A 14,574-nucleotide genomic window follows, 5' to 3' on the forward strand; every position below is an offset into this window, starting at 1 on the left:
ACGTGAACAGCAAAGTGATGTTACACGTATTATTATCCGTTCTCTACTCTGACGAAGCTGAAATATTAAGACCTTCCAAAAAAAAAAAGAGGGTGAAGAAAGTCTTCACTAAGTACAAAGGCACTTCGAAGGAAAAAGTCAGTCTTCATGCGACTTGGTGCAGGAACCCTGCCCTCTTCAAGTACACACTACAGTGAACTAGAACTAGTTGAAAAAGCAGCGGTAACATCCCTTCGGCCCTACGAAGCCAAGGGTGCTAAAAGCCGTGCATGGCGCTGGTATCGAGATCCAGACGGGTAGTGCTCCACTCTGTTGCCTCCCTAATATTAAAAAAAAAAGTGAACTGTTGGCACTCGGCAGTGCTCGGGAAAAGAGCGCTAGCATCACCTGGTAGGTTCAACGCAATGTGCCTCTCACAGAGGCTGCCGCCGTTTTCCGCCACTCAATGTGCCTCCTGCGCTGAAGCTTTTACCAAACTGTGGCGCCCTCACTTTGGGTAGTACAAGTATTGTTGCTATAAGGGGAGGTGTGCCGAACAGAACATCGATAGCATGCCACTTGTTCGCGACGCCGATGGCACCGGTACCCTGCGCCTGGTGCCATTGGGCGGCGCACAATGGCACCACGCATAGAATTGCGTCCTGCGTGAGCACGCGTAGTGCGAGACGCTCTCGGGCCCCACGCGCAACATTTGAGACGCTTCACGCCACGCCCCTTCGAGCAAAAATGTACCGGTATTCTGGCTACAGCGCCACTTTTTCGTCATGAAGCGGCGGCACGTGGAACTACCCAAGAATGCGGAGCGCTCGGTGCACGTACCCTTATAGCCATTATAGTACAAGCTCACCTGATTGGGCCTTGCACTACTTGTGGCTCCTACCGCCGAGCTTCGTTTCATTCTGTGTAATACTGAAAAAAAAAAAAAGCCTTTCGACGTCCAAAATTTGCTAGATTACAAGTCGTAAGACAATGAAAAGTGCAAGATTCATGCCACCACCGCTATGGTAGGCGTCTATTATCTCTGGGTTGCTACGTCGATATATGTAACCGCTCCGACGCTTCTTTTTCCCGTATACTTAGGAATGCGTGAAACGGCATCGCTTGGCTCGCACTCTTAGTGTCTTAGCCCTGACCCGTGCTTCGATGGTGTTCAAATTTTTGTTGTTTATTTGCACTTCCCTCGTGATCGCGTTTCGCACCAGAGCAAGCACATGTTTACATGTGCAACCGTTTGAGACACTCAAGCATGTACTACCCAAAAACAAGTCCAGAGTCCTTTTTCACAGTGCACCGTAGGAGGCCAGTGTTCTAGTTCATTTTAGTACGCGCCAACGGCTCAAGAACAACAATTTGTTATTCTCAAACAGAGAACAATTGAGGTGTTCCTTTCTGGCACACCCAAACCGACCCAGGTCGAAATAAAGATCATTTTTATTAAAGAGGATTCCTTTAGAAGAAGAAGAAAATACACCAGTGTCCGATTTCTACTCACCTCCGCCGCTGCAACCGTAACTCACGTTGGACACCCTCGAAATGGAAGTGTTCACGGTCGAGATTCAGAGCATCCTCACCGGTTTAACCTTGAATGCGGCCGTGCTCTTTATGGCCTACTTCGTCGCATCTCATCGCTGCTGCCATGGTCCGGACAGCGCCTTGGCATCCGCCCATGTCGCGACGCTCTCGTATTCCAAGTGCTTCGCCGCCGGAATATTTTTGGGGACGCTGTTCGTCGGATTCATGCCCAAGGCCCGAGCCTCGGTCGAGCTGGCCCTGAAATCCAACCGGATCCACGCTGCGTTCCCGGTTGCCGAAACCCTCGTCTTGATTGGTTTCTGTGCGGCGCTGTGCGTCGAGCAGACACTGTTCCCACCCGGCGAAAGCGAGGAAATGGCAAGGCCAGCTAAAGGTTGCAGTGCAAACCTCCTGCAAGGCAGCGACGTCGATCTCGCGACCCGTTTGCTAGAAAACTCGTCTCCGTCTAGATTAGTAGTCGCGTGCCGCGAGGACGTGGCGAGTTTGCTGTTCAGACCTCGCACACTCCATAGGCTTTCGATGCTTGTTGGGTGCATGGGCGTTCACTTCTTGTTGGAAGGACTTGCACTGGGGCTGCAGGCAAATCTAACGACTACGATTAGGCTGGCGGTCGGAGTGTACGTACACGGGGCGCTTGTGCTGACTGCAGTTGGCCTGAGCTTGGGAGGGAGCAGTTTGCCAGTCTGCACAGTCGCGAAGATGGGGTTGGCACTGGCTTCCGCAGCTCCGTTCGGACAGGTGAGGCACCCAGCCTTCTTTCATGCGGTGGGCCTTTGCGTTTGAGTACTCTCGAAAGCGAAGGGGCCACATTCGTTAATCTACAGTCGTGTTGAAGTCTTGGACGTGACCAGAAATTGAGGCAGCTTATTTATGTGGTTCAATTGCTATCTTCTCACCAAAAAAGAAATGAAAGGAGGGTGTTTGATCACGTAGGAAACACGCTAAAGGCTGGTTCACATATTAGCATTTGAACATGATGGGGTGTGTTGTGCCTGCTCACAAGACGCCGGCACCACCTGTCACTAGCCCTGGGCACACTTGCAATCTGAGTATATAGGCTGTCTGAAATACCCAGGCTTGATCTAAAGTGGGCCGTAAAAATCGGCACCTGCACATAGCAATCTAAACTTCTTGTCAAAGTTGTATTTCACAGGTCGGTTTTATACTGCAAAATTAGAAAGTGTAGCTCCCTTTCTGTAAAAAAATGGGGCCGTAAAAAACTGGCCAGGGTCAACGGCGGCGCGGACGACGGACGTCGAGTAGTGGGGCACGCTTGGCACACATATTCATAGATGACACTACCTCCTTATCGAGACTGCTCGCAACAGACCATGGTTTATTAATATTAACATTCTTTTTGTAATGTATCTTTCGTTTAAAAATGAACGCGGACAATGATAGCTAGACAAAGTAACAAAAATAATACGCAGTTGCATAATGACTGCGCAATTGGTGCTCTTGCTGCCGAAGGATTTCGTCCGAGTGTCTGCTTTCGCTGGTTAGCTACACCTCCCGACGCGGCTACCGATGCCATCCATCATCAATATGTATGTCAAACACACCCCGCCACTCAATTCTGTTGGCTGCGTCACTGCCCACCGTTGACCCTGGCAAGTTTTAATGCGAGAGCATTAACTGGTCCCATGGAGCGAGCAGACGTCATCAGTTTGAAGTGCGAAAACTACACCTAGTTTTCCTAATCCCGAAATTCCCATTGGCTGGAGCGCGGCGACGAGGCTCCCATTGGCCGCTGCGCGCGTCAGTTTCAACGATTGCCGCCAGATGGAGCTATGTGTCCGATAAAACTAACCGCCGCAACCCCACGCCACTACAGCCCCCACGCCGGTTAAAACGGACACGTTGGCGCTCGCTCGGAGGCTTCTGCTCGTCTCACCGCCTACCAACATGCCGTCGCCTCCATTATCCACATCGTCCGGTGCTTCTGTAACAACTCGAAAACATTACTCGTGCCACAAAACTCCGCGGATCACTCTGCGGCGTTCCATTGGACATTCATGCCTTTGCATTCACAACTCGTAAGAAGTGCCTAGGTAGGTGTCTTCCGACTTTTTTGGCCCCATTTTTGACAGAAAGGAAATTATGCTTTGCAATTTTGCATGATAAAACTGACCTGTGAAATACAGCTTTGACGAGAAGCTTAGATTGCTACGTGCAGATGCCGATTTTTACGGCCCATTTTAGATTGAGCCTGGTTACTTCAGATACCCTATATATCCTACTTCTTCTTATGCCTCATTATTTTATGGTGAACTTGAAATATAGCTCAGGCAACGTTACGGGAGACCATTTCTTATAGATGGCATATAGAGTTAAAGGGGCACTGACACCCCAAAGGTCGTATTTATTTTTATTGTCTAAAACGATGCAAGTTGTAGTCATAGACACGCAAAAAAAACCGCATCGCGAAAAAAAATTTTCCCGCGCGCGCGCGCGCCTTTTTATTTTTGGCGTTTGATTTTCCCGCCTCTCGCCTCCTCGCTTCTTTTGATCGGTGACGTCAAAAATCAGGAAATTTAGAAGCTTTGTAGGCGACATCTCTATAACATTTAATTACGGCAATCTTAAAACATGTTTTTTAACGCAATTGCGAACGCACTACGGCCCTTCTTTTTGAAATACCAAAAATCGGGAGTTCGTTGTGGTGCCGTCTCCTGGATTTGTATCCTCCAACGGAAAACAGGCGACACCGCTCAAAACCGGTCCGCCGCAACGCCGGCGCTAGCCGGCGCTCGCTCCTATCCTCCTCGCTTTGGGTCGCCATGGCAACAGCAGGGAGTGGTGACAGGAAAGTGGACTCTCAGGTCTCCCCAATTTTTGACGTCAAGGCACCGGCGCCGATCACGCGGGAACTTCGAATTCGGCATTTGGAAATTGTTTTTTTACTTCACGAATACTGAATTCCCAAATCTCAAATTTTGAGGGTAATGTCCCGGCATCGTTTTCAATCGTTTCGGATAATAAAAAAAAATATGATTTTGATGTGTCAGTGCCCCTTTAAGCTCGCAAATACTGCGAAACCTTTAATCTAGTTATCCGCCAATCCGAAGGGTTAGAGGGCTCCCCGATAGATGGACTCGGTGTGCATTCTCTCGTCGAAAGTGTTTACAGGCGGTTGCAATGCAGCCAATCGCACTCAAACTCAAATGTGTGAGCCAGCCCTAGAAAAACTTGTCGGCATTTACTTCCAAGTTTCTTCATCGCAGTTTTTGCAACCTACTTGCCTGGCTGGAACTACAGGCCCGTTTGCATGGCGCCACTTTCTCACCTTACACTACAGAAGCTTACGTCTGCTTACACCAAGTCGCTGAGACGACCGTGCTTTGTAGGAAGCGTGGCATCCAATTCGAGGAGTAGCTTTGCACGCGACGTACTAAGTACAGACCTTCCGGCGGCTCATAACATAACGTTGGGAAAATGCGAGCAAACGCTTGTGTGTAAATGGGACTTTATCCTCTGTATGTAGCGATTCAAGAGCTCTCATAACATGATGACAGTGTGGATCTTAAAGCCCACTTTAAAAGAGATCTCTCCACCTGCAGATGTTGGGCATGGCATTTGGAACCGATATTGGGCACGTCGGCAAGGCAGTGGTTCATGCGCTCACCACAGGAACCTTCTTCCACGTCCTGTTTGTCGAGATCCTGCCCGTCGAGATGGGCAGCCTCGAAAACAGGCAGCCCAAGGTGACGAGCTTGATTGCAGGCTTTGCCCTTGCGACGGCCACCAGCTTTGCGTCCAATCGGACACTGGTTCGTCGTTTCTTGACATAAACCGCTTGTTTCTGCTTGTTTGTGGAGCGATTTATGCATTCCTTTTTCTTTTTTTTTTGTGACAAATAGAGGTTAAGACTGTGCCAAAAGCTCTGCCTCTAGTGCGAGCTTTCTACCCCAACACTTCATGGTCCCGCGGGCATGCCCAGCGAAAGCATGACGGAAGGCAACAAATGCGTGCCAGAGGCAGAGTGTTTGGTGCATTCTTAAACTAATCCAACTATAATACCTGCTAGAGAAATGGGAATAGGGTCCTCTTTTGCCACTAAGGTCTATTTTCCTCACAAGGGAAAGGGGACAAGGGTCTATTTCTCCTCTCCCAAGAAAACGGGAATAGCATCTTTACTTCACTAGAGAAAACAACTAGTTTCCTCTTTCCCCACTAGGGAAAGGGAACTAGGGTCTCCTTTCTACCACTACAGAAAAGTGAATAACTTACTTTCTCCACTAGGAAAAAGGGAACTAGGGTCTCCTTTCCTCACTACAGAAAGTGGAATGGCATCCCATTTTTCCACTAGAGATAAGCAGGGGTGGAACTCATGAAATGTACTTGGGAGCAGCCACGGGAGCAGCTGAAACAGCTGTTCTGGAGCAGGTTGGGAGCAGCTAAAACAGCTGTTTTGGAGCAGGTTGAAGCAGCTGAAACTACATTTTGGAGCAGGCTAGGAGTAACTCAGATTAGTTTTCATAGCATTCCAGCTTGTATTTTAGACAAGCACAAGAGGAAGCAATTTCAATTGTGCTTAGTAGCACGTATGAACACAAGTGGTTAGGGACCTAGTTAGATGGGATAACATTGTAACGGATGCGAAAACTTGAAACTTTGTGAGCCTTAATGAGAACTAAAAAGCAATAACCATATGCTTCTGAAGATAGCGTCCTTGATATTTTCTGAGCGGCTTTCAGCTGCTCAAAATGCAAACCAGCACTGCTTATCGCAAAACCCACACGTGCTCGACATAGTAATTATACGTGCAAACCACGGACGTGCTTAAGCAACGGACGTGCAGTTGCGCGAAGGAACAGGGCAACAAATTTCAAGTTTATCCTATTGTGCAACTCAATATCGAAGCAGCAGACTATGATTAACAAAGTTATCGTATTCGAAGCGATAAAGAACAAGGTTAAAGTACGCCGAGCAGATCTACCGCTCGCGTGAGAGCTGCTGGCCGGCAAGGTTTCGGATCAGACCGCGTTTCAGTTTTATCAAATCACGATTTATCTTGCGGGAATGCGGGTCCAACTTCTAACGATGAAGTACTAAAAGGAATCTTTCGCTCGTTTGTTTTTAACTGGTTGATGTCCGGATCCCGGGCCGCAGAGCCTCAGGCAATCTGTTGCTAAACGACTCGACCTCATATCGGCCGACTTGCCTAACCATTAATGGTTGAAGAATAACAACCTAGTAGCAGGTGGTGTAGTGCTTGAAATCAGACCTTTGATTTCTTTCGCACGCTTCAAGACTCTGGATACACAGGAGGAATTAAGAGAACAAAGGATTGCAAGGCCGACCAAGCTAAATGAGCTCATTGTTGCCAATTGAGTTGATAGAAACCAAAACCAAGACAAAATACCATTTTTTTTCCGCACGTTTTGCGATTTGGTGCATAATGGCGCCAGGTATCGACTGTGGCGCAGTTTCCGTAACATGGCGCAGACAAATGCGTATGGCGCAAAATGGCACAGCCGTTTCACCCCTGGATAAGGGAACTAGCATCCTCTCTTCCCACTAGGGAAATAGAATAACCTATCTTCTCTACCAAGGACAAGCGAACTTGTATCCTCGTGTCCAATCAATCGACATCCCATATTTACTCGCATAATGAACACTCTTTTCCAAAAAATTTATCCATATTTAGGGGTAAAATACTTTTAACCCCAAAAAGTTGTAAGTTAAAAGAAGTTCATTATGCGGGGGAAAATTTTTGCATTTATACACTTTGTGCAAATGTCATTTTAGGTGCCAAACTTAAAATGGCAGGGTGCTGGGGCACGTCTCCACGGACAGAGGCGCGCCCATGGCTGGTCGTGGGTGCATCACAGTAATCATGCTCTATAAATTGTGAACCTTCTTTAGGGCGCTTTCGGTGGGCCTTTTGCCGAAAAAAAAGCACCCTACGAAGCTCACTCAACATGTACAGCAACGCGACCGTTCTTAGGCCTAACCACTTTCACCCACTGTCCGAAAGCGGACCACAGACGACGGCATGTTTGTTGACATCAATGCATTCGACGGGCGAAGAATGTCCAGGGCTGGCCAATTCGTCGACCCAAGCTTTGTCAAGTGTATGCGCCGCTTGGTTTCACGGTTGATCACTTCCGCAACTACGCACTTGTGGCCGCTTGCAGCCATTATGAGAGTGGCTTGGCTTGGCCAGACCACTTGGCGGCAAAAGAAAATTGACTTGGTGGCTAGCTAAATTGAATGCAATTCGAGACTCGCGGAGCTGAAAATTTGAAGTGCGTTCATTGCGCAAGGGAAAAAAAAAATCTAAATATTGGTACCCGTTTTTGGGGATGCATTCATTATGCAAGTAAATACGGTACCAGTCGTTTCACTGAGTCACAGCTAGGGGCTCAAGGGTTCCAAAAGCAGTAGTCTTCCATGGTGGCCTGATGAGTCAACATAGAAAAAATGACAGATTAACAAACAAAACAAAAAAAAAGGACAATGTCAAGACTGCTGTGAAACATGTTGGGATGTAACGAGAGGAGAGCGTTTTAAGCAGAAACAAACTGTTCATTCGACGCCCTTGAGCGTATGGACGGCCATCTGGAGTGCGCCTTCCCTAGTTTTGTTGCCGCCAATGAAACCGTTGGAATGCACAAACACGCAGCCTTCGATCCCGCTCGCGTCCGACAGTTCTTTATCCCTGAGGCCGCACCATTTTTTGGGCAGGAAGACCCTGGAAACGGGGAGAAGAAGAGGAAGGAAATTTCTTTTGAAAGAAGGTTGACTTGCAAAACCTTTCTCAGCGTGCCAGAAAATCCTTTCCTTTCTCTCTTTGCTTTTGTTAATAGGAGAGAAAAATCAAACACCCATATTTTACGGACTACAGACGTCTAAAAGTCAAAATTTTATGCAGTGCGGAACATACAAGGATCGAGACGTGATGGATTTTTTGCATGACAGACTATGTTAATGATGGTTTCTATATGATATGAGCTCCTTAGTGTGTTGATAAAGCAGATATTTTTGACGGTGTGCTGTATCTGATTATTTTTAAAGCTGCAGCTTAACGGGCGGCGAAACGTTGCAGAGATTTTGAGCTTGTGGACTGTCGTCGCTGCTATGGAGAAACCCTACGGTCCCCTTTTGGTGCGAGGAGAAGCAAATTGGGACTTCCTGTCGGCCGTGCCGCTGGAAGAGAGCAGCCCTGGCGTCCTGCCAAGAATGGCGCGACAAAGGGAGAGTTTTTTTGTCGTCTGCTTCAAACAGTTGCTTTCAAACATTACTCGCGTTACCTGAAATCCCACTTTGGCAGTATCCAGTTGCTATGTGCAACGTTGGATGGTTTTAAAAACTTTCACCGCACTTACTCACTTACTTCACGGATCACCGAGTGCTGGTGACGGTTGTCAGTGGCATCCACAACGTCAATTACAACTACCATAAGAATTAATCATGTCGCAGCTTCGTCCTCAAGTATGCGACGGCACCATTCCACCCGCATTGTGCAACCGTGCTACGGCCATCGCTTTCGTTTCTTTGCACATTGTGGACGAAAAATACGACTTCTTTATGTGCAAAATACATATGCACTACCGGCAGATTATCTAAGAAAATCTTTTTTTTCAACCAAAATTTGCTTCTGCAGATTACACGTGCCGGGTGTGGACTACGGTTCAGATAATACGGTAAACACAGGTAGCCTGATTTTCTGTGCTTCTGCTTTAACAAACCGGCGAGGGAGAATACACTTGCCTGCAGTCGAAGGAGCCCAAACTGGGCGGGACTCCTTGTACCCTCCACGCCTTGTTCTCGTCCTGATAGAGCACAAACTTCACCTCTCCCGGGATGCCCAGTTCTTCCTCCAGCTCCAGCAGGTGGTCCTTCCACGGACAGCAGCCGCTGCTGAATGTCACCACGCTTCCGAGTCCGTCCACCTTTGCGTACCCAACAGAAAAGTGGGACGGTCCGGTCACCACCAGATCGGAGACTGTTTTGTCTCCGACCAGAAAATGCATGCCGGAATCAAAAGCCAGAGTTTGAGTGGCCACAAGGTCCCTTCGACCACTGCCACAAAACTAAGTTTTTGGATCTCTGAGCTTGTGCTCGCCACACCTATGAAATATTGGGCAGAAAAGGTGAGCAGCATGTCTTAAACAGCATGTGACAACTACTATTTTTTTTTTTTTTTATTGCACCGGCTCGCTGAAGTTGTAATCAATTACCGTAAAGTCCCAAGCAAGCGCCCACTAAAAATTTGGAGATGACTGCTTAAAACCGGGGGACGGACGCTTCTTAGTTGTTCAACAACATATAAAGATACATCCTTTCTGTACTTTCCGAACAATAACAAATCAAGGGGTGGGCGCTTGTTGTAAACAGGCGGACGCTCGGTGTTTTACGGTAGTAGTTTTTCCGATGGATGCACAGCAAATAGAAAAGACTAGAAATACATGTCAATGTGTAATGCATGCCGAAATGTATCGCGTGGCAGCAGCACGAGTGGCAACACTCTCTGCGTCTAATTCGGGCACCAAATGAATGTGAAATTCCAGCAGATATGTTTTCGAGGGTGCATCGCTGAGATAAAAAGAGAAAACAACTTTCATGGGCTTTCTCCATGATTTGGGACTCCTTGGGGGGGGGGGGGGGGGGTTTACGTGCCAAACCAACGGCGGGCATCTGGCACGTCTCAGTGGAGGACTGAGGATTAATTTCGACCACCTGGGGATCTTTTGACGTGCAACCGAAAGCTCGGTTACACAGCGTCCTCTCTGCAATATGCCTCCGTCAGATTGCGGGCACCTCGGCCGGGATTCGAACCCGCCACATGGGGATCCGTAAACCGACGCTCTCGCCTCGGAGCCAGCGAGTGGGACTCCTTGGGTACAAAGCTATTGTAAAACCACAATTTCACCTGGAAATGCCCCTCCCCCCCCAAAAAAAAAGAAAACTAGATAAAAATAGGACATGCAAGCAGGGAAAGCGCCTACCTTTTGCCTCTGTTGGATCGCGTTGAAAACCAGGTCACGTGCAGGCATCCATATGGTCGCGTAGCTTCGAACGCGGTCGAGGAATTCTTCCCCAGTCAGTTTCAACGCCTTCTGAAACCTCTCCTGTTCGAATAAAGCGGAGCACCCGATTACACGAAAGACAAAGGAAGCAAGTAGCCACATTATATAGCCGGCCACAAGTTAAGAACTTGGTAGATGCTCCGCCACGGGGACAACCTTTCTGCCTTCGATAACTCTTCGTCGCAAGCGCAGTCAAAGTGCAGCGGAAGGCAACGAGCATGTGTTGGAGGATCCTCAACCTGTCGCTAACTACGGTCTCGAAAGAAGTTTACCACGGTTACTGACAAGTTAAGAAACACAAAGTGTGGCGAGGGCGCATCTCATTATTGCTCCGCAGCCATTCAGATGGCGGCATTGCCGATGAGAAAGCGAAAGAAGAAATCGTCCCCCCCCCAAAGCGAGACACGCTAACGTATTGGGCCACGGCTCGCATTTTTTGAGCTGTCGGTGACCAAAAATAACTTTTCAATACGCTCTGCCCAGTAACGCTGTTGCGCCGCAAACTTACGTCTGGGTTTGGGTTCGGCTCGTTCCACGGAGGGTTCAGATGGGCAACCCTGGCGCTCAGGTTGGTGCAGATGCGATACCTGGTTGTGGGAAAACAAGGGACCACGTTTTCGGCTGCCAGATGATGGAAGACGGACGCAGAACAACGTGCAGTTCGATCACACCGTCTAGCCTGGTGCGGACAATAGAAGCAAGAATCCCCAATACTTGGAAAATGACCCGGTATCGATGACAAAGGAAATGAGACAAAAGGAGTGGTCCCCGAAGGAAGAGACGGCTTCGCGGACAGTTCGTAAGGTGTCTGGTCAACACAAAATGAAGCCGTAGATAAGATTTCGTCCTGCGAAGCTTCAGCTTTTTGTATTCAAGGGCAGCTCCGATTCAGGGTTTCTCGGTTTTTCACGATTTTACTAAAAAAAATTGGCTCGGGGTTTAGTTTTTGGGATTTATCGGTAGGGAGGGCAACATTGTTAGTGCAAACAAGCGATCGCCGGTTTTTTCCGTTTTATTTTTCTTATAAGTAAAAGGCTGTCATCATAACTACTCACCTAACTGGTTAAAATGTAGTGCTTGCCAATATTCTTTCGAAGTAAACTGCCAATAAGTGTTGACGTCTTATTCGCAGCATCGTGAAGTGTACACACCGAAAACGCAGAACCACAAGTTTGAAGCTAGAAATCGTCTGCAAGGAAAAAAAAAGAATGGACCTGGGTTCCTCGTCGAACATCTTGACTCCGTTATCGATGGCGTCAATCTCCTCCATGAAGTTCTCGTAGACTTTGTCGTAGATCTTCTCCACGTTAGGGTCGTCCAGTTTCCAGCCGAGGACACGTGCGATGACCTCGCGGCCAAAGTGGGCGTAGACGAGCCCCGCGCTGCTCAGTTTTGTCGTCCACTTCTTCGACTCGTTCAGGGAGTGCATGGTCTCCAAAAAGGTCCTGCAACAGACGCTTAACTTCAGAGATTTCGTCCTCGCACGACTTTATGCCAAAGTTTTCTTGATTGCTTATTTTTTTTAATTTCATTTATTAACACTGCAGACTCGTTCGGTTCCAAGCAGGAATGTATACATCATAAAAAACAATATTAGGAACAGCAATAAAACAAGGCACAAAAAATAATGCATCGCCTAGAAGTGATCATGTTCATTGGTTAAAAAATATTTTTGCAAAGGGGCACCTCTGAAATCTGAAGTGAATAAGTCCACTTTATCAACAGTAATTGTTGGCCACTTATTCCATGCAATTATTGTCCCAAGAAAAAAGAAGTATCGTTATATATACGACACTTCCTAATCATTTTTTTATAGTTAAAACGAATGTTTGATTGCAACACTGGAGCTATTCTGTAAAGAATGTGGTTTACTTGAGTAAACTGTTATCTATTGCATATAAAAACTTTAATCTCCTTTCTAATGGCGAATTCGGGTGGTCAGTCGCCGGCGAGAACGAGCCGGCGGAACCGGCAACCAGAAAGAAACGCGCCGGCGGCACACTACGTGACCCTCACCACCCGAACACAAAAAGCCAGACGGTGGCAGTTTACTTCGCCTCTTGCCCGCGCGACACCGCTAACGAGAGCCTGTCGCCGCCGTCACTCATGTCCCAACGACTTGGATTGACTTTCGTAGTGGCTGCTAAAGTTACTTCAGATCAGACCAGAACACTATTGCCGGTTTTCCGGCAAAATAAGTTGCCGACGATTGACCACGCGAATTCGCCATAAGTGCGTTTGTATTTAGGAGCTGCTGCATATCACATAGGCGAGCCAAACAAGTGCGGTTACACATGAACAATGAAGTATAGCACAACATATTGCACTTGAGAGAGCGCTTATTCGTGTGGAGTTCCAATCGTTCGTCGCACAAGGGAAAGAAAATAAGAGCACATCACGCTTAAATATCTATTGTTTTATGACCCTCCTTCTACACATATTTTTCTGTTTCTACACCGGGCGTCAAGTCGTTCAATCACAAAATATTGTTAAAAGCCAACCGATCCACCATTAAACCGGGATTGTTTCTACAACCCAAGCATCCCCTTCACTCTTCTGCCGACGAGCCAACGTCACTGCGACGCATCTTCTTCAAAAGTGTGATATTTTTGCCACATCACCCACGCTCCGAGGAGAAACCACCCCATACTGTGAAGATCGCCTGAACTGAGCGTGTGGAATGCACTGTTTTAATCTTCGCTGTTCTCGCAGTATTGCTAGGGCAAGATACAAGAAACAAACAAAAGGATGTGTGAGAGTTTCTTTTTTTCAAATGTGTGCGTACCTTTGATGGTGGTCGAAGCGATTCGTAGCTGGGTCGTAAACCCCGCCAACGTCAACGACAATGTCGCATGTCGACAGGACAGCACTGTCTCGTGATCTGCATTTGACGAAACATAAACGGAGAGGCTGAAACAAGATGCAACCGAGAAGGGAAGGAATCTGTCAGGCTGTTAACTTTTAGAGAGCACAGCTTGATACACGAATCATTATTTTTAACGTTTCTTTTGGGCATATATTTTTTTTCTGTTTGACAGTCTGGAAGCAAAGGTCAAGTTTGATACTTATTCCTTAGTTGCAGTCGGCTGCATTTGTATGGACTTATTTGCAGTGTTTTAGTAGAATTTATATCAAAAGTTCTAAACTGGGTTGCGTTGGTTTGGGGTTAGGCTAATTTTGGTTAGGCTTGCTTAGGTTCGGTCAGGTTAGGTTAGGGTAAGCTAGGCTACTTTATGCTTTTCATTGAATTAAACTCGGGTTTTTCATTGAAACGGGCTTTGCAAGATCATAATTCACCAAAGTTGTTAGGGGTCTCTAACTGACTTTTCTCAACTGTCGAATGGATTTCCAAATGCATTTGAAGTCGCGAAAGAGCCCTCACCTGACGATGTTGGCGTCTTCGTAGGCTGGGAGTTGTTTCAAGAGGAAACACGCCAGCGCTTCATCGCAGTGGAACGTTCCGTTGTGCGTTCCGATCGTTTTGGCAGCTGTAACCTTCTTGGGAGGTGGCTCTCCTGCCATTTTCGTAAATCTCCTAAAAAACGTTTTGACGAGGAACTTTTGAGACGCCGGTACCAACGGCACAGTGCAAGTTCGCGGCCGTCGTAAACTTACGCACAACAAATGGAACTTCTGGCGCCGTAAAAGCTGACAACAGCTGCGGCCTTTCTAATGTTGCGAAATCTCAACAGGCAACCGGGCATATAACTGGTAGTACCACGGGACGATGTTGAAAGGTAATCAAAACTCGCAGCAAAACGATCGTCGCGAAGAAAGCACGTTTTCGGCACGGCGCCACGGGGCCACGGCGCGTTCGACTCAACGCGATCGCTATTTTGATCTTCAAATGACGTCACGCAAGTATCGCCGACAAAATCGCATCATGCGATCCTACATACTGACTGCTATAATACTGCCAACACAAGTCTAAATAAAGTGAAAATCACAAGTTTTTAGCGCATTTTCAATGCCAAATTTTTCATTGAAAAATCCTGTTGTTTTTTAC

At 47.4% G+C, this 14,574-nt stretch overlaps 2 protein-coding genes across 3 annotated transcripts; one reads left to right on the forward strand and one right to left on the reverse strand.

Annotated features, from left to right (window-relative positions):
• The first annotated feature begins 1,883 nt into the window (after positions 1 to 1,883).
• LOC8038930 (zinc transporter ZIP1-like) lies at positions 1,884 to 5,338 on the forward strand. Its single transcript, XM_040213205.3, has 2 exons — positions 1,884 to 2,271; positions 5,094 to 5,338. The coding sequence occupies exons 1-2, from the start codon at positions 1,888 to 1,890 to the stop codon at positions 5,322 to 5,324; spliced, it is 615 nt and encodes a 204-aa protein (XP_040069139.2). The 5' UTR covers positions 1,884 to 1,887; the 3' UTR covers positions 5,325 to 5,338.
• A 2,660-nt stretch (positions 5,339 to 7,998) lies between these two features.
• On the reverse strand, positions 7,999 to 14,395 carry LOC8038929 (MYG1 exonuclease). 2 transcript variants are annotated; one of them, XM_029983578.3, is made up of 8 exons: positions 14,184 to 14,395; positions 13,951 to 14,103; positions 13,354 to 13,449; positions 11,783 to 12,013; positions 11,077 to 11,155; positions 10,488 to 10,610; positions 9,250 to 9,431; positions 7,999 to 8,230 (listed from the first exon to the last, which is right to left on the reverse strand). In XM_029983578.3, the coding sequence occupies exons 1-8, from the start codon at positions 14,270 to 14,272 to the stop codon at positions 8,065 to 8,067; spliced, it is 1,119 nt and encodes a 372-aa protein (XP_029839438.2). In that variant the 5' UTR covers positions 14,273 to 14,395; the 3' UTR covers positions 7,999 to 8,064. The 2 variants fall into 2 exon arrangements, with proteins under 2 accessions (XP_029839438.2, XP_029839441.2); XM_029983581.3 differs by having other exon boundaries at positions 14,188 to 14,345.
• Positions 14,396 to 14,574: the final 179 nt, after the last annotated feature.

This window comes from Ixodes scapularis, unplaced genomic scaffold (assembly GCF_016920785.2).
Source record: "Ixodes scapularis isolate PalLabHiFi unplaced genomic scaffold, ASM1692078v2 PGA_scaffold12__126_contigs__length_90152505, whole genome shotgun sequence".
NCBI classification, from domain to species: Eukaryota; Metazoa; Arthropoda; class Arachnida; order Ixodida; family Ixodidae; genus Ixodes; species Ixodes scapularis.